The sequence below is a fragment of the Oryzias latipes genome, chromosome 9 (genome assembly GCF_002234675.1).
Source record: "Oryzias latipes chromosome 9, ASM223467v1".
Classification (NCBI taxonomy): Eukaryota; Metazoa; Chordata; class Actinopteri; order Beloniformes; family Adrianichthyidae; genus Oryzias; species Oryzias latipes.
The window spans coordinates 25790825-25810689 of NC_019867.2; the positions used below are offsets into that span (position 1 = coordinate 25790825).

The window sequence follows — 19865 nt, forward strand, 5'->3', positions numbered from 1 at the left end:
GTCTGCAAGTTGTAGAAACAGGTGATCAAACTTGAAACATGGAGCACACTGGAAAAAATTCCCTTCTCAGAAGAAGTTGAAAAACTGTATACAAAAACATTTTATTTCCTTGTTTTAACCCTTGTGTTATCTTAGATGACCCCACCCTTACATTGACGTGTTCTCCCTACCATGACGAAGGTGGATAAAGGTGGAAAGATTTCATGTAATCCTTGGACACCAGTGACGATCACAAATCATTGAAGAAAAATGATTCCGCGCACTGTCTAGTGGGTCTAGAAGATGACCCAACTCCCAACGTTAAAGTGCCAAGGATAGCACAAGGGTTACGTGAAAAACTCTGCCAATAGAGCTACTGATATTTGTCTTGGTAAAATTTCTTAAATTAAGTTTTGATGTCCTGACCTTTCAAGACAAAATTCAGTCAAGAGATTAACCATAAACAATTATATTTAGATAAATTCATCTGATAATTGGAAATATTATGTCTTAAAATTATTGTTAAAAAATTGTATATCTTTAAAGTAAGTGCATTTACATACATACGTATTTACATACATACCTTTTCTACACAAAACATCTTGTTTTAGGTGTTACAATAGAAAACTATTGGATTATTTGAAAAAAGAATAGAGATACACATTTTAAAATAAAGTTGTAAAAATCATATGAAAATTATAAGTCAAAAAAACTTTTTTAAATTAAAGATATTACTTAAAATATGTTTTTTTAAATAAATGACATAGTAAGACATTCAAGATATATTTTCTAAAAACAAGTCATTACATCTTCAAAGTTATAGTTAATGTTGTCTAAAATCAAGATATTTGAACTAGAAACTAGACAAAAATAGAGTAAGCCCTGGGGGGGGGGGGTAGTTGCAAAAATACTCTGATTTTAGTTTTTGCAGTGCAGTTTCCACAAGAAAAAGCTGGTAAGGAAATACTCTGACGACCTCTAGTGGATGCTGACGTGAATGACAACTGGGATTAGACGATCAAATTGCTTTAACTACCATATTAAAGAAAAATGCATTTAATAATGTTGTTCTTGTTCTTCCTGCATAGGCAGGAAGAACAAGAACAGCAGTTCTATCTGTTCAGATGATTCATATTAATCATATATGCGTTTTTATAATCATGTCAACAACAGTTATACAAACTTAGACTTTGTTTACAAACAAATATTGTGAAAATCACACCACGGCTGTTAAATTGTCTATAAAAAGACAATTTATAAAATCTATGATCTATACAAATTCTCGGACCGATGGTCCACAGTAAAGACTTTATTCAAAGTTTAAACCCAGAAGTCAAACAGGTTTTCTCTGCCTGTGATTTTAAATACGACTGTTTCCTGGAAACTGTTTCCTTGAAGGAAACTACTACCTCTAATTTACCAGAAAAAAGAAACAGGATCTTGTCATTACGGATTTTTGCACATAGAACGACAAAAAATGAAATTATAAATTGGAGCAAAACATTTGGGCAAGTTTATCAAAAACATATTCATTTCTAAGGATGGAGAGGAATGCAGAAGTCAGTCAAAGAAGGGAAAAAAGAAAACAAAAATTATTTTTGTGAAAAGTTGGAGTAAATAAAGATAAAATGTCAATTTGCACAAAAATCTGGAATTAAAGTAGAAATTAGCATTTGAAGATATGGCTAAATTGTATCTAATGTTCTTCAAGTGTAATTAAAACAGTCTTGAGTTTAACTTGAATTGTTTTGCACAAACTCCTGTTGCATCTTTCTGCATCCATTTTCAAACATTACAGTACTGCTGAGTAGTCATTGATGAAAAGTTAGACATCCACCTACCATGTCTGCCTTGTCTCCTGCTCTGTTTACCTCAGCCATGTTGATTAGCTCTTTGACTCATTGACTGTCAACATCCCCAAACACACAAACCTATATTTCAGACAATGTGAGGGACGTCCTCTTCACTTTGTGGGTGGGAATAAAGATGATGTGAGTGAGCAGTGCAGGAAAAGAAAAACAACACATTAAAAAAAGAAACCAAGAAAACTAGGAGGAATCCGTTGATGGTAGTTATGAAACCATTTGGAAAATTATGTTAGAAATACGGTTTCTCTTGAATCTCATCTAATCTGTCAATGTTTTCACTCAGAATCCCCATCACATGAAAAACACATAAAAAAATAGAATGTATATACTTTATTCATCATTCTAACTGCTGTTTTTAAGACACTTTTTAATGTTCTGTTTGTTTTACACAATTAAAGTTGTTGTGTTGGGATTTTTCCGTGTGCCATTTGGAGAAGTGATCACCTCACCAGAAAAGAAAGGAATGTTTGAAATGTGAGCTGATTTAATCATGAGAAACAGAACTTCCTGTGGCTACCGCAGAAAATTAAAGAATATCTTGATAACTGCTGTCCTTGGGAGATCCATTAGAAACCGAGCAAAAGGATGAGGCAGATCAGGATGAGGTGGATGCTTTCCCTATGGTTGAAGTAGCCAACCCACATGGTGATGATCAGAATCCCACTATGTTGGTATGTAGAACATGGAACCACGGGGATGTTAAAAAGGCTGTGGAAGGAGTTACTCCTTATGCACAGGATGCAGAGCAGTTTGTATGGGACATGGAAGCCGTAAGGGGCACTTATCACCTGAATGACAGGCCTGGATGGCTGCAATGGGAAAAGATTGGAGTCCTGTTCGGGGAAATTGGAACCCCATGGCTGGTAACAACCGCCCACTACCACATGACTAACCGTGTGCGAGAATTAGGTGAACAGGTAGTACAGAGGTACAGGAGAAGTCCGAATTACATTGAGATTAACAGAACAAAGCAGAGAGATAATTAAACATTTGAGGACTATATGAGAAGAATAGAAGGTGTGTAAAATCTCATAGGGTTTTGCCTGAAGATCAGGATGAGAATGGCGTGTACAAACAGTCAAAGAATGCAGGACATCAGAATTCCAGAACACCTATCAGACAATGGGTTGAGAAACACATAATCCAGTTTCCCAATTCAGGATTACAAGATTTTGTGAAATTTGCCACACCTGCACAAAACGTTTGCAGTCAGAAAAAAGGAAGAAGATGTAAAAGTAATGATGGTGAGTGCAAGTGATGATGTTTTAAGGCGGACGAGGCCGCCCAGGAGGAAGAGGTTGCAGTGGTTTCAGAGGGAGAAGCAGAGGGCGTGGTTTTGGTGGTCACACGAATGCTGAAAAACGTGCAGACAGAAGTGACGATGCATGTTGGAGGTGTGGCAGACAACATGAGTCTGCATGACTAGAACAGGAAAAACATGTCAAAGAATAACATCTTGGTGTGTTTCTTGAGAATGTAGAACAGTGTGGAATGGACTTTCCTTATGTGTTAGTACAACCCTTCTGGATGATTGATCCAGATAGAGATTCCTGTAAAATGCCAAAGTTGTATTAAGCTAAATCCCAAATAACCATGGCCAGCTAATGGTCAAAAGGAAATTTTAAGATCTAATGGTGTGTCCCAGTTATGATGACTTTGACCGTTGCCGGTCCTTAGGTATTCTATCTGGACCTCCACACAGCATTCCAGAAAATCTATTATACAAAGCGTCAGTGGGGGTCACACAGCAAGAAAGTAACATAAAAGTCTGTAAGACACAGACTAAGAGAAAATTCTGCTGTGAAAGAAGAAGCAGCTACTAGCTGCACCTGAACAGACAGCATTAACTCTGGATCCTAAACTGTTTGATAAGCCTGACAGTTCTGGTGAACTCTAAATTAGAATAGAAATGTTGTTTTGTATTCGTTTCAGTGAAATTGTTTATTTTGGGCAGTGTTAAAATACCTAAGTTGTCGTGTTGCAGGAATGATTGTGTAGCGTAAAGATTCATCATATAAAACGTCTAGTTTTTCCCTTAATAAACCTCCGTCAGTCGGATGGAGGATGGTCTGAGATTTACAAGCTGTTAATCAGGCAGTTGTTGAAAAAGTCCCTTGTGGACCCAATTCACATACCATGTTGAATAATTGAATGCAGGATGCTCCCTAACTTTCTGTTGTCGACATAGACAATGTTTTTTTTCTATTCCTATACATCCAATCAGTCAGTTTTGGTTTGCATTTACTTATAAAGAAAAGTATACTTTACTAGGTTACTTCAAGTTTGAACCCTTTGTTGGAAGCCAACACATTTTGATATCTTGTATGTTTTATGTTTACGACAAATGGTATTTTAATTGCATCCCCTCACAAAGACACCTGTAAAATAGACATGATGGTTTTCTTGAAATCTTTAGTAGAAAATGCATAAAGTCAGAAAAAATAAACAACAGTTGTGGCAGAAAAATTTGAAGTATGTGAAATACTGTTTTTGCCAAAGGAAAAACAAAAACTGTTTCGGATAAAAGGAAAGCTGCAGTTGTAGAAGCTCCAAAATCTCTAACTAAAAAACAGATGATGTCATTTTTGTTTTTAACTAATTATTGTAGAGCATGGATACCTGTCAGGAAACTGACAGCTTTCCATGGAGACTGTAAAGAAATGTTGTTAGATCGTACAGTTTTTTCCAGAGACACAAATAATGTCAATAAGACTCAGGAGCAAATGAAAAAACAGATAAATTAAACTTTTAAGGTTTGAGCAGACAGACAATGGTTACATTTATTCTGTCCATTGAAGCTGCGTTCGAAAATCACAATCAGCTATATTGTTTTGACACAAATACAAAGTTAAGCTTGAAGTTGCTGCAAGTCAGTGCAGAGAAGTGTCTGTGCGTGCGGTTGTCATTTATAGTGTCCAAACAATATCAACTAAAAGACTAAAGAAAATATAAAAAAAACAATTATGTTTCTTTGAACTATGATTTGGTATGCTAATATGATTTAAACTAACAAACTCAAAGAATCTGAATAAATAAATAGAAAATATTGAGTAGAGAAACAGATTTTCTTAACAATACCAAACTATGCAGACATAACAGAGCCACTGATGTTTCTGATATATGATAAAAATAATATAATGTAAACTAAGCTAGAATAGACTTCTGATGCAGACGAGAACTTTTGACATCTAAAACAGGCTTTAATAAATGCATTGGCCCTCCCAGATAATTTAAACCCATTTTTATTCAAATTGTAGACTGCAGAAACAATGATATGACTTCATTTGCTGAGACAAGTGACAAACTCAGACCTGTTGCTTATTTTTCTTTTAACCCTTGTGCTATCTTAGATGACCCCACCCTTACATTGACGTGTTCTCCCTACCATGACAAAGGTGGATAAAGGTGGGAAGATTTCATGTAATCCATGGACACCAGTGAAGATCACAAATCATTGAAGAAAAAGGGTTCAGTGCACTGTCTAATGGGTCTAGATGACCCAACTCCCAATGTTAAAGTGACTAGGATAGCACAATGGTTAAACTAGATCTTGTGGCAAGGATGTTGCCTATTTGTGTGAAAGCTGTAGTGGCTGCTTCAACGGCTGTCTCATCCTAAGTGGGAAGGCCCCTATCAAGTGTTACTGACCACACCAACAACAGTAAAAATAGCTAACTGACCTTGCCGGATCCACCTATCTCATTGTAAACTCTGTACGTTTCCTGAAGGGTCACCCACCGCTGCATACAAGGCGTACGTCCGACTACAAATCAGAATCAGAATTACTTTATTGATCCCACACGTGGGAAATTTGGGGGGGGGGGAACGGGGGACGGGGGACGTATAGTGCCCATGATGTCTCAAAGCAGTGAAGCACATAAAGTCCTTGCAGCACTTAGGGAGAGACCTGGGTGGACTTATAGACTTGAACTGAGCAGAGACAACATGGAACAATTTAAAAATAAATAAATAAATAAAATTACTGGCCTTGCAGTTTCCGGGGAAGCCTTGGCCTTTTTGTTAGCCCTGGCAATTGCGATTGTGATCCCTATCTTTTTGCATTTTGAAGCAAAACAATGAAGCACTGAAGCCCCTTCCAAAAACACACCAACACAATATATAAACTATGAGCCCGTTGACACAAAGTGAATGTCCTTAACGTACGGCAAGTAACTATTGGTATGAAATTTGACGTCGTAACTGGAGTAAAGACCCAAGTAAATTATTGGTCACTCTTGGCAGTATAGGCTGGGGGGCTCATGAAGTCTAATTGCATTGCATGCAAGGGTCCCAGGCCTTTACTCCAAATAGTTGCTCCACCCTTGAATCAAATGAAGCAGGTATAGCTGAAATGATGAGCAAATTAACCATGAAAACTGAATGTTCGCTTTGGGACAAAGTGATTGCACCATTCAAATCACCACAAGTAATGAAAAACCTGTGTTTAGCACTGATGTTGCTGCAAACAATTTTGCTTGTTTTGTTTTAGCAGGAAGTGAGTCTAGTATGAGCTGCATTGATAGCAGCCTGTGCTCATCCACCCACAATATCACCACCCCACTGACCACAGCAAAGCAGTCACCTGGTGGTACTGTGGCAGTGGCATGCTTCGTAGCGCGTTACCCGAAAAGGTACTTGTGCCATGATGAATCTCGCTCTTCCTGTGAATGTTGTTGCAGTTTCTGTTGACATTAGGCATTGGCATTAAGCAGGAAAATGAAGGTTCACTCTGGAGTGCACACATCAATGTGGGACCAGTGGATGATGGTGTTTGGCAGGTACAAAAACCTGATGTCATCTATTCTCCTGTCTGTGGCAGTTTTTGCAGCCTTGCTGACCCTGGGTGGATGCTGTTGCATTCCGTGCATTCATGGAGTAATCTTACGGATCATAGATGTGGCCTTCCAGGCACCGGAACAGCCTGAAACACATCGCTTGCTGGCTGCTGTGGAGGACAGTGAAGGATGAAAACGACACATACCAACTCCAACACCTATTCACTTCCTCTGACCACTAGACTAACTCTGTCAGTCTGCCCCAAGGCAGCTGTGGCTACAACCGTAGCTTACCATCACCAAGTATGAATGAGGAGTGAATGAATAATGGACACAATGTAAGCGCTTTGGGTGTCTTGAAAAGCGCAGATAAATCCAATCCATTATTATTATTATTATTACTATGAGTAAAATGCCTCAGCGGATAAAGGACTCTAAAATCAACACATCCTTCTTAGCGTTTACATTTTAACAGGACTGTGAAAATGAATAATAGACAGAAAGTCAGAAATGAAGTGGTCTATTTATGTTATGAGAATGCAGCTGTTAGAATAATAAACAGGGAGGAAATGTTGAATGTATTTACTTTCTTCATCATTCTAACTGCTGTTTTTAACACTTTTTTATGTTCTGTCTTACACATTTAAAGTTATTGTGTCAGGATTTTTTCTGCAGAAAATAAAAGTGTCTGGAATGTGAGCTGATTTTATAATGAAAAACAGAACTTCCTTTGACTACAGCAGAAAATCGAAGAATATATAACATTCGATACCTACTATCCTTGTGACCTAAAGGTATTTCATTCACTCCCCATATAACTAAGCTGACCCAATTCTAAATAAAGGTTCATTTTTTATACTGTCTTGTGTTTACAGAAATAACTTTGACAGAGTCTGAAGAAGAATAGAACTCTTTTTTTTTTCAATCTTTAGGAAGTTCTTTTTCCAACATTCTGCTTATTCTCTTAAACTCATCATATAGTAACTCAACGCTTTTCTTTTATCTGCTTTACTTAGTTAAAGTCCTTTAGAGAAGGTTTGGGCTTTTTTTTAGAAGTAGAAGGAAGGCATTTATTGACACCTCCTTAAAAAAGAGGAAGCATAGAACTACTTGCAACTCAAAGCTGCATGGTTCACCTCCAACAGAGAATCACAGTTTATCCTCTTTATCTTTATATATTGTAGACATTTGACAGAGAAAAAGAACACGGTTTGCATTTGACTAAACTGGTCATAAGGTATTTACTACTCCTGTTAGTTAACGAAAAAAATGAAACTATGATACCTTTTTTTTAATTCAGATTATTGAAATAAAGCCCTTCAAAGTACGGTAAATACAATCAGTGAATGAGGATTTTATGTTATATATCAGGGAGCCACATGCAGAGCTTTTTTTTTTGTCATTGTGGCTCTTTTGCTTTGAAGAAAAATACCAACAGTTTGAATAAATAATGGTCTTATGTTTTGATTTTATTGTTTGATTTTTATGGGGTCCTATACTGTTCATAATTAAATAAATAAATATTTAATTCAATAAATAAATATGGCCTCATGAACAAACACAATCAACCAATAAATCTCTCATAAATATATAAAAAGATCATGAAATTGTGAAAAACCTGCACACTGATTTTAAATTAGCCATTGTATTATTCAATATATTTCATTTTGCTTTAAAAACATGTTCATTATTTTAAAACAGCATTTTAAAATATTCATTTTTAATCATGTTGAATTTTACTATAATTCTGTCTTTTTTCAGAAGCTCATATTTCAAAATCGAATATTTTCCAAAGTAGCTTTGTTTTATTTCATGTTGCTGTTTTTCACAATGGCGTATTTATTTCATGAAGAGCTTTTTCAGCAGAATGAGTCTTTCTGTCAATCAGTGAAAGTGGGCGGGATCTAAACGCTCATTGGTCCATGGAAATCGACTCATATTCCTCGATACCCGCTCAGCGGTGTGCCAGTCAGAGAGATGACATATTTCAGCGATATCCGCGAGGCTTTGCTGACATTAGAGGATCAAATAGAGACAAACTATCTGTCTGCTGCAGAAGATGCAAACATCCACAACTCTGTTTTTGTAGTTTGAGGGTTTGTGTGGACCAAACCACAAAGGAGCTCCGGTCGTCAACATCTTTCACACTCCTCATTTTCTTACGCCATTCACTCACAGCTCACATCGTGACATATGTCGGCTCGCAGGAGGATCGACAGAGTGAGACCAGGCAGCTGTGCAAAGCGGGACAAGCCTGCTCGGGCCTCCTGAACCTTATGATATTTTCAATGAGACAATGATTATAATCAGGTCCTCTGGTTTTATTTTTCCCTCTCAAGAAAAATGTTGAACCTTTCCTGCGATGACGTTTCTGACATCTTAACACTCTCCATGTACATTGTGCATCCATGCATTGTTACTGAGATGAGCACAAGCAACCGCTCCATGTGGCTGTAAGGCTAAAAACATTAGCTTGTTGCCCCTCCCACACGCGGCATGGTGCGTTCATGGAAACTCCAGTTCATAGAAGCTTAGTGGAACTCCAACAACCACTCAGCCTAACTTAGACCACTACTATACGTTCATGAGAAGATGAAAATTGCCAAACCGACCACAAAATCACCTGAATTATGCACACTCGCCCAAAGCCACTTTTATCCGCAAATTTAGAACCAAAACTGCCCAATTTCTTGTAACACTGTGGATGTGTTGAGGTGCATACTCCCCCTAGTGTTGAGGGGTGTGCATTGCGCCATCACGTTTGCTGAAGCATCTTCGATCGATATAGTCAGGGGAGTTAGGGTGCTGCTGCTCATGTCTGGGTAAAGGAATAGCCAATCACAAAAGTGTCTCCGCCTTGTCTAGTTTGATTGACAGACAGACCCATTCTCCTGAAAAAGCTCTTCATGAAATAAATCAGCCATTGTGAAAAACAGCAACATTAAATAAAAACAAAGCTACTTTGGAAAATATTGATTTTGAAATCCGAGGTTCTGAAAAAAGACGTAAAATTATAATATATTCCACATGATTAAAATGAATATTTTTAAAATGCTGTTTTAAAATAATGAACACGTTTTTAAAGCAAAATGAAATATATTGAATAATACAATGGCTAATTTAAAATCAGTGTGCAGGTTTTTCACAATTTCATGATCTTTTTATATATTTATGAGAGATTTATTGGTTGATTGTGTTTGTTCATGAGGCCATATTTATTTATTGAATTAAATATTTATTTATTTAATTATGAACAGTATAGGACTCCATAGATTTTATGCAGATGTCAGATAAAAAAGATGGTTAAAGGTTTAATCGATTGTCTGAGGTGTTATAATTGGAATAGTTTTAAAATACATATTCTTATCTTCAGCAGCACAGTAGTGTCTTCTTGCTGCTTATAGGCAAAGTTACTAAAAGTATATACCTGCAAGTAAATCTGCTGCAGCGAGGATCTCATTTGACACAAGGCGTATTTTATTTTGAAAGGAACATGTATGAGCTGCTGTCAAAAGTAGAAGCTAAAGTTGTTATCAATAGAAAATGTTAACAGAAAGTATTATATAAAGGCTACATTTTTTAAGTGAATGGTTTAATAGTCACACAATCATAAATAAAATGTACTTTTCTGAATAATAAAGTGACTTTTTCGCTCTTGCTGCGTTTTGGTCACTAGGAAACAAACCCAAGTGGCTATTTTGGCATAAAAGGTTGTAAACCCCTGTTTTAGAGCATCACAAAACTTTATGTATGTCAAAATAAAGTTCTTTTATTCTTTTGTTAAACATGTTGTTTAAGGTAACTTATTACAACTGCATAGAGTTGTTTCAAAAAGAAAAAAGTGAAGAGCACTGGTGTGAACTTTATTCTTTTATTGGACATTTATAAATTCACTTTCAAATCTTTTAAATTAACCAATCAGGGCATTTTTTAGCACTTTTGAGGCAGAAAGAAGAAAAGCTCACCGACACAGGATGAATGACATAAATACTATTTATTGAATCCACCAATAAAACCATTAAATACCAGAAAGTCTGGACAATTCTATAAGAGATAAACTTGACAGAATGACGCCTTACCACAGCAGCAGTCGTAAATAGCTTAAACAGACTAGAAGGGAAGAGAGGAAGATCTCATGCAATAGAGAAAGACTGCAGATCAGGCGACCAGGAGCCCCGGCGACCAGGAGCCCCGGCGACCAGGAGCCCCGGCGACCAGGAGCCCCGGCGACCAGGAGCCCCGGCGACCAGGAGCCCCGGCGACCAGGAGCCCCGGCGACCAGGAGCCCCGGCGACCAGGAGCCCCGGCGACCAGGAGCCCCGGCGACCAGGAGCCCCGGCGACCAGGAGCCCCGGCGACCAGGAGCCCCGGCGACCAGGAGGCCCGGCGACCAGGAGCCCCGGCGACCAGGAGGCCCGGCGACCAGGAGGCCCGGCGACCAGGAGGCCCGGCGACCAGGAGGCCCGGCGACCAGGAGGCCCGGCGACCAGGAGGCCCGGAGGCCCAGCTTTATCAGAGACGCACGTACAGAAGAAACTAAACACATACAAACATTTCTTCTGTAATATTTTACCATTAATTTCTATGTAAATTATCTGCTCAAACTGACAAAAATATTAATTGATTTGATGCAAAAAATAAACCATTACATTTTTCAAGAAACACTTTGATTAAGACACTGATTAGTTATGGAACCTGGAGAAAATGTCAGCTATTTACAGTTAAGTAGAAGCATAAATCAATGCTGCGGGACGAGAAACACAAACTTGCATCCTGGGAGTAAGAATACGTTGAAATTGACTTTTTCCAGCAGTGACTGGCATGACTAGACCAGAAGGGGGCGAAAGGCACATGATCTAAATGGCTTCTCTCAGCTGATAGGCTGGAAAAGCCTCTCATCATCCTCATGCTGGCTTTGGTTTTACTACATGAAGCCGCAAAGGAAGGGCTTCGTGTTGTAACATGAACGGCAGAGGGACCGGCAGAGAAAGAAAAATCAAAGAAAACAGCAATGAAGAACCATACCAAATTGTACAACCTTGTGTAAACATCTCATCCAATGACAAAACACTTCTGCACGATTCTGCCTTTCAGCGCTTTCAGCCCTGAATGCACCACTGACCCCTTCAAAAGGTTGGAAAAGTACCATCTGAGTGTAACAAACTCCAGGGCTTTGTTTCTGTAGCCACGTTTCCAAAAACGATGAGCAGAGAGAAAAAAGTAGTGGATTTTGGATAAAACAAACATGACTGATATAACTGGTAACATTTACTTCTAATGTGCGATTCAGCCCAGCGTCAGATATATTTATCAATTTAATACAGATCAACTTGTACAGAAGTTTGTAACAGAAAAAATAAAATAAAATAGTCTTAGATAATTGGACATTGCATGCAATATTGACGTGGCCAACAGGAGGCGTTTCACTTCTATAAATAACTAGGAGACGCTCCTTTATCACATGATGAAGGTGACAAGCAGCTGATATCAAAGAAGAACCGGATTAAGAGGAAACTAAAGTGTCAAATATTTCTTCATAGGAGAGTAATTTTCAAGAGTCTGTACATTACAGTGTGCAACTGGGATGTGTGTGCTTCATCCATGTATCAGCTATCCGAGTGTTGCTGTGGGCTCAGGGTTTGGTGGTGGGGGTGACGATGGGAGGCACGGGGTTTCCGGTGGGAATGACGCCGGTGGCCAGCAGCACGATGATGAGGATGATGACGAGGACGATGACCACCAGCACCACCACCAGCTTGACGTTCTTCCACCAGTAAGAGCGGGCGACTTTCTGTGCCGTGTGCTTGAAGTGCTGAGCCTGTGCGAGGGAGGGGGGAGAAGAGAAGAAAGCCAGTCAGGAGGGGAATGCTTCTGATGGATCGGGTACAAGACCTCAAACTAGGGTGGTGGGGTCATGTGACAGATGGAAGACAGCAGCTAAAAGAAGGAACGACTCATGCATGGAGATCACTTTGACGAACAGGCACCATCAATATTCTAGGATTAAACTAAAGAAATAACATCAGATTCCTGAGAGAATTTACTGCTAGAGAGGAAAATAAGCAACTACTTTCCCAATTCCAGTCTCAAGCTACGTATACATCTTAAGCCCTTGGTGTTCACACTGGACTAGCGAACCTGTGCTGTTTACCAGCACATGTCCACCACCTATAGTTAGCAGAATTCTTTCACAGTTTCATTCCAATATATAAAAGACTTGAAGTCAAAGAATTCCATCTGGGCACAAATCACAGTTATTCATTTCTCCTCCATGCTCAATGTTCAAATGGTTGACACTTCCTTGAATGACAAAGATGTCTTCCATTCGCCTCTACCAAATCTGACTCCCTGATTGGTCAAAGTTCAGCCTGGTTTAACCCTTTAACCCTTCACGTAGCAATCTAGTCAGAAGTGAGGTGCATCTAATGTTCTCATTTCGAACAGTCAGGCTAAACGCGGGGAGCGTCCACTTATCACTTGACCAGCGCTAACCGGCTCCCTACGCAGTGCGCATGGTTTGAGGAGATTGAAATATCGTCAAGGGTAGTGACTAATGCTGCGTTCACACCGAACGCGAAACTCCCGTCTGCTGCCTGCTGTTTGACAAACGGCAAATCCTCTGCTTCACGCTTAGACTTGGTGCTCCCGATGCATGTGGGAGGAGCTACCGTCAAACCTTTTTAGCCTCATCAATACATGGAAGCCTTGACTGCTTATCTACAAACCCCAAATGCAGCAAATGCTTGGAAGACACGGACATGTTGAGAGGTCAAGTTATTCTTTATGAAGGGTTCTACAAAAGCACCAATAATCACGTCTGCATGTCTGGATTCATGATATTCACAGACTCTCCCAATTTGATGCAAATCTACCTTAAGGCTCGTCAGTAAGGCTAATTTATTATATCAACTACCTCATGAAGTTTTGTTTATAATAAAAAAAAAATGTAGCAGAACATGCATCAGCTTAGCTTGAAGTCTTTCTACAGCAGACAAGTTCATAGATCACTAGAAAAACATCCCAGCCTCACAAAAAGACTAATGACTGAATGTTATTATTTGCACCTATATTTATAGCTGATTGAAATGGACACACAGTGAAATGAGAAACGGGCGAAGCCATCAGCTCCACCTGTGCTGTACCTGCTTCAGTAAAATCAAAGCTTTCAAGGTGAGGAGCCCAGTGTACCCGTGTGGTGAGACGTCTGAGGCGGAGACACTTTTTCTTACAGTTTTTCTCCATTGGTTTGGCTCAGTTCTTGAAACAGAAATTACATTCTCCAAACAACATGGACAAACATCCAAACCACTTTCTCATTGGTTTCCTCAAATTGCAAATGTCTTAGTACAAGTCTAAATGTCTCCGTACATCTTTCAATTGATTAAGTACAGGTAGCCTTTATTTAGCACAATTGTCAAGTGAATAGATCTTTTTGATCTAAACTGATTGTTGATTCTCAGTCTAATGGTTGTTCACTCCAAAATCAGTCCGCGTCATTTCATTGTGTAACTCATCACATGCACAATAGTCTGTTCAATTGTCAAAATTAGTCAAAAACATAATACATGAATATGATATATGAATCCCTGGGAACATTTGATACATTTATTACAGCAATTGACAGTCAGGTGATACTAGAACTTGACTAACGAAGGAGGATGTCCCAGGCCAGCGAGGGGGCAATATAACTATGTGTGCTGCCATATCTGAGAATGGTGTGGCCACTCACATCCCCAGGATTGGCCCATACAATACACAGAAGACCCTCATCTTCTTGGATTGCCTTCATTTTGATTTGATCCCTGAAACTGAGAGAGGTCTCTTAGGGCCTCACCTACCACTATATGTTATTGTATGGGACAATGTGAATTTCCACCATGGCGCGCTCATCAGGGCCTGGTTCACTACTCATCCAAGGATGTTCATACCTACTCTCCTTTCCTCAATCCTATTGAGGAGTTTTTTTCCACTTGGAGGTGGAGAGTGGTGTATGAGCATCGGGCTCAAGATCAGAGGTCCCTGCTCCATGCCATGGATGCTGCGTGTGAGGATATTACAGGAGATCAGTGTAGGGGATGGTTGCCACATGCACGCCGTTTCTTCCCTCGTTGCATCACAAGGGAGAATATACGCTCTGATGTGGACAAGAATCTGTGGCCAGACAGACAGCAGCGTGTGGATGATGGCCAGGAGAGGGAGGGTGAGGAAGGCGACCAGTGAAGAACTTTTAGTTGTGAAACTCAAGCATTATTTACAGCACTGTAGGTTGCATATCATTTTCATTGTTTTTTGTTAGTGTTTGTATTTTTACAGCATAAAACTTTTCCATGTATGAAAGTTACTTTATGTGTGTGAATGATAATGGTTACAATTTCCTTGGCAGTATGAGTGCAATGTGTGCTGTGATACCTAAGAGGCTACTCTTACCCTAAAATCCTTTTTCTTTTTTCCGTTTTATACAGAATTGTATTCTGTTAGCTATACAAAAACAGTACAGTTACCACTGTCAATTAATGACTGAGCTAAGACTAAAAGGTGGACATGAGGGATATTTCAATGGTCCTCTGCTATAGTGACAAAGCATCCAATCATTTTGAATTGCAGTGCCTACACAATGCCAAAGGGACAAAGTATTTTGGAGGCACTGACTGTTTAAGTGAGAAGGAAATTTAGTTTTGACACAGGAGGGAATTGTTTTGGGAGAGACATTAGCTTTTGCAGGTTGTGCTGAACCATCCACATTATTTTGACAAAAGCACCAAGAGTGTTGAGAACGTCCGGTCTGATCAAGAAATGAGCCAAAGCAATTGAGAAGGATATTTGCCATTTTGGTGGCACTGACTCTTTACATGGGAAAGGAATTTAGTTTTGAAGCATGAGTGAACAGTTTGGGGAGATATATTAGATTTTGCAAGTGAGCTATTGTGTTGTGCTAAACTGTAAGACTGTTCTGCCAAATGATCTTAGAGTTTTGAGAATCTAATTTCTGTTTCAAGAAATGAGCCAAACCAATGGAGAAAAACTGTAATAGCTTCTTGTCATAGAGAGCAGCTGGAACAACGTCTTGCCAAAAAGCAATTTAAACTTTACTTCAGGGACAGAAAAAAAGCCACACTTTCAGTGTTATGTAATGAGTGAGACTATGGCTCTGTTTGCAGCTCCACCAGTGTGTTTTTACGAAGAAACGCCTGCCGGAGCACAGCAGCTCCTCCACCAAATCCCCCCGCAGCACTGACCCCCATTTGCAAGTCCTCCGTCTTGTCCATGAGTTCGTCCAGCCTCTCTCCTCGGGCCAGGATCCGGTCCACGTTTTCCGTCATGATGTTTTTCACCCCATCCACCTGATCCTTTAGTTGAGCAACTTTGTCCTTTGGAGGCTCCGCCAGATCTCCTCGCTCCTGCCGTACCAGGAGAAGACCACAGTTAGCTGCACTTCGCCAATAATCAGGTTGCTATGGTTACCAATAAATATAGGATATGATCTATTTCTGTCTTGCAAGAAAATTAATCTTTTTGGAAAGTTTTTTTCAAAGCAACATAATCTTAATTTAAGAAAATATGTCTTAGTGACCAGAATTTCTTTACTAAAATACTTTTTAATAAAAGTTCTTGGTAAGATAATTTTTCTTACCCCGTTGACAGATATTTTGTTCATCTAAAGATTTTTCTTTATGTTAAGAATTTTTGACCTATTTCTAGGGCGCCTGTTTTTTGCAGCGTGAGGATTGCACATGTATGCAAAAATCACAAGGAACACAATGAAACAAATACAGACATGTAGCAGAAAAATTGTAACTGAACCTTAATTTAGTCAGAATTTCGGGGAAAACTGTTTAAGAATTGAGTGTCGATGGTCGTGTCTGATTACACGTCACAAAACAGCGTCCAAACATTTGTTGATTTAAAAATAAATCCAAAGAAATTATGTTCAATCTTAACATTAACTCAAATGATATTAGGGTCTATTATGGTCACTTTTGGGTTGATTTTTGAACCCTATGATAATTATAATGAAATCCTGGGTATATTTTATGATGTGATAATGACACGCTGATTGCTAAATCTTCAGACAGAGAATGATACTGATAATATTGATATATTCTGTGGATTTTGTATTTTTGTTGTCATAGTTGAATCAGTAGCAGCCTTAAATAAGCTTCAGGTTCTGCCCATCTCCTTTTCCAACATGTTTGATGTTCTGTCAAATAGAGAACATTTTGACCGAATACAGTTATAGTCAGAAGCTTTTACAATAGGTTTGAAATAAAACTAAACTACACATGACATTGCAACACCAAAGACTAAAGAAAAGAATTGTGAACATGGAAATGCAGGACGTTTCCAGACATGAAGCAGAGGCTCTGTCTGCATGAGCGGCATGGAGGCAGTCAGGCTGTGGAGCGGCTGCAGCACCTTCACAGAGCAACTCCAACCTTAATAGTAATGAGCATTTTTTCTGGTTTATTTTAAAGTCAAAATAAATACAGTTAAAAAGAATACTTCAACTATAACACAATAGTCACACTTAGCTTCATCTTCTCAACAAAAATAAGAAAGATTTTGATATCTTGTAACAATCCAGCAATCTATGCACCTCGTGCAAAAGGCCATTTTGTTTTTTTTATCTATCAACAATACATCAATGCTTACATATTGGTGGTGTTGGACAGCACGCTCAAAGCAAAGACAGAAAAGTCGATGTTTTACGCTGATTGGCTGCCCTTTATTTATTATTAGAAAGTCAAAAAAAGTCAAAATGTAAAGCATGTAAATGGTCAGCAGGCAAGAAAGTCTCACTAAACTAAAGTGTCGCATAAAAACCAGAAATGCTACTTTCTTTTTCAGTTGTACGTATATCCTTTTTATCATCTAGTTTAGTGAAAGCTCAGTTAGGAATGATGAATTGGCTAAAAGACGTATTTGAAATGCTTTGCTTTCGGCCACCTGTTTGTTTTCGTGCTTCTGTCTTAAGAAGTATCCATGCAGTACACATTTGTTTTCATTTTTTGCTTCTTGCCGATGTTTTTGTAGAGGTGCTACAAGAACAAAATCAAAAACTAAGCCCAGTAAAAAACAATAATTCAATATAAAACAACTATAGTGCAAAGGATGGCTGTTATTTAGCTATTTGCACCACCAAAAACAGAATATAGCTGGATATACATTTCCAAACTATCAAGAAACTGCAAAAATCACAGTAAGAATTGTTTAAATCAGCTGCATTTTTACTCAAATGTTCCAAGTTTTCTTGCTTTAGACAAATGCTTTTGTTAACATGTCTAGAACAAGTTGGGACAGTGAATACAGAATATTACTTCGCACAATTCTAGGTGTGATTTTGCCAGCAGAAAGAATAAAAAGTGTGCCCTCTGTCAACACAGAGCAGGGACTTCCACGTCCCACGAGCCAGTCGGCCTGAAAACAAAGCCGTCTCTAGGATACAGCAGGTTTACCTGCATCATTCGCTCTCTGCTTCCTGATTCAAATCCCTCCTTTCCCTCTAATCCTTCCTGTTAGCTCCGACTCACATTCTCACTTTCTACATTTGCTTTTGAACACATCTTCGGTCTTTTAAAGAGAGTTTCCATCTTACTCCTTTGATTTTAGTCATGTGTGAGGTAATCATGTTTAGTTTTACCTGCCTCTCAGGTGAACCCATTTCCCTTTTTTCTTCTCAATTCCCCACTACCAAGACCTCAGCGAGCCTCACTGAATGGCTGAGAGCTATCAAATAACATTATTTAGAGAAAGCAAACAGCTGAGGACACACGTCCACGCCGTGTCGGGAATTTAAAGTAGCTTTGTTCTCCAAGGGAAAACCTGACAACTGACACAAAGATAAGATCATGTTATGCGGTTACTGCATACACGAAGAGTGTCGTTATACGCAAATGTGTAGTAATAAACTAAAACAAAACATGCAAATGGGCTTTTCGTGATTTTATATCATGGCAGAATATAATCCTAAATATTTAAACTTTATTTAAATGGGAAAGGATAACAAACCGAGAGTGTAATTTAAGATTTATACCCCCATGCTGACATATATGAGGATTTTTCTGGCATGACAAATGTGATAAAGACAATGACGAACGCGCATGCGCACACTGGGCTCTGTTAAATCATATTAGTGAACGTGGCTGAAACTAAATGTTTCTTCGTGAATATTGAAATATTGAGACACTTAAACTTGATTGAAGAAAAAAAATTACAACAACGAATTAATACATATACACACAAGAACAGGGAAAGCTCGGAGCCTCGTTTCACGTTCAAACCACTCGGGATAATCTAATGCTTCAGCGAGTATTGGCGTTAACTTAATTAAAACAGACTGACGTTAGCTAACTTAACTGACGTTCACGAAGCTAACAAAACAAACTTTTACAAGTCATAGAAACCTCGCAGCTCTGAAAAGTTCCCAAAGTAACTTGAGAAACCTTAGCTGCTCGTCTTTAGTGAAAACTTTACTTAATCTCTCAAAACAGTAAAAGGTAATAGCTTTTTCCGGGCAACAAAAAAAAAACGTTATCAAAAATAAATACAAAACCAAAAGTAAGAGTTTATTGTTATCAACCCAGGTTAAATAATCCATTTTTTGAAGCTAGCTTCACCTGTTGTTGCATGACTCCAAACAACAACTTACTTTCTTACTTGGGTCTCAAAACAGGTCTCTCAGTACCTACCGGATCATGGTCCATGTCGCTGGAAATGATGTCCCCTGATCGATAATCAATGAAAACACGTTTCCCGAAGCGGACCTATAAGCTAAAACCTTTTAAAAATACTTTGTTAAAACTTTAGTTTGTTGCTCTATCGTGACGGGGACGCGCTCGACACTTCAACTTCCTGGTCCTATTTTTTGTTCCGGTCATAGAATTCCTCCGCTTCAAGACGTCGGTGCGCCGCAACACAACCGCTGCTTCCGCTCTGCGACTTTGAATTTGCGACGTAGAACCTACAATTAAGAAAGAAAAAGTGCAACAGTGACATTTCTATTGCTATTTTTTTTAGAATGACGATTCCAAATATTTTGCTAGTTTATTAGAGTAAAAAAAGGACCGATAAAAATCTGATAAAAATCAAAAAATAGAGGTATCTCACTATTTCCCCTCCACCTCATTTCAATAATTATTAAAATATCAAGACCAATAGCAATAATAATAATAAAAACACATCCACATGTGTTAAGTATTTACTGCAGATCGTATCTGGCTTGTGCCATTTGACTTTTCAGCTTCTG

The 19865-nt window shown here is 38.7% G+C and overlaps 1 protein-coding gene across 1 annotated transcript; it reads right to left on the reverse strand.

Annotated features, from left to right (window-relative positions):
• Positions 1-10597: 10597 nt before the first annotated feature.
• LOC105354787 (vesicle-associated membrane protein 8-like) lies at positions 10598-19501 on the reverse strand. The gene is made up of 3 exons (XM_023958732.1): positions 19309-19501; positions 15859-16020; positions 10598-12440 (listed from the first exon to the last, which is right to left on the reverse strand). The coding sequence occupies exons 1-3, from the start codon at positions 19321-19323 to the stop codon at positions 12255-12257; spliced, it is 363 nt and encodes a 120-aa protein (XP_023814500.1). The 5' UTR covers positions 19324-19501; the 3' UTR covers positions 10598-12254.
• Positions 19502-19865: the final 364 nt, after the last annotated feature.

Bases quoted from the DNA above. Each gene is read 5' to 3' on its own strand.
- LOC105354787 (XM_023958732.1), bottom strand. The intron at 12,441-15,858 runs GTCAGTGCTGCG...TCCCTCGCACAG, and splicing joins CGGAGGACTTGCAAATGGGG to GCTCAGCACTTCAAGCACAC.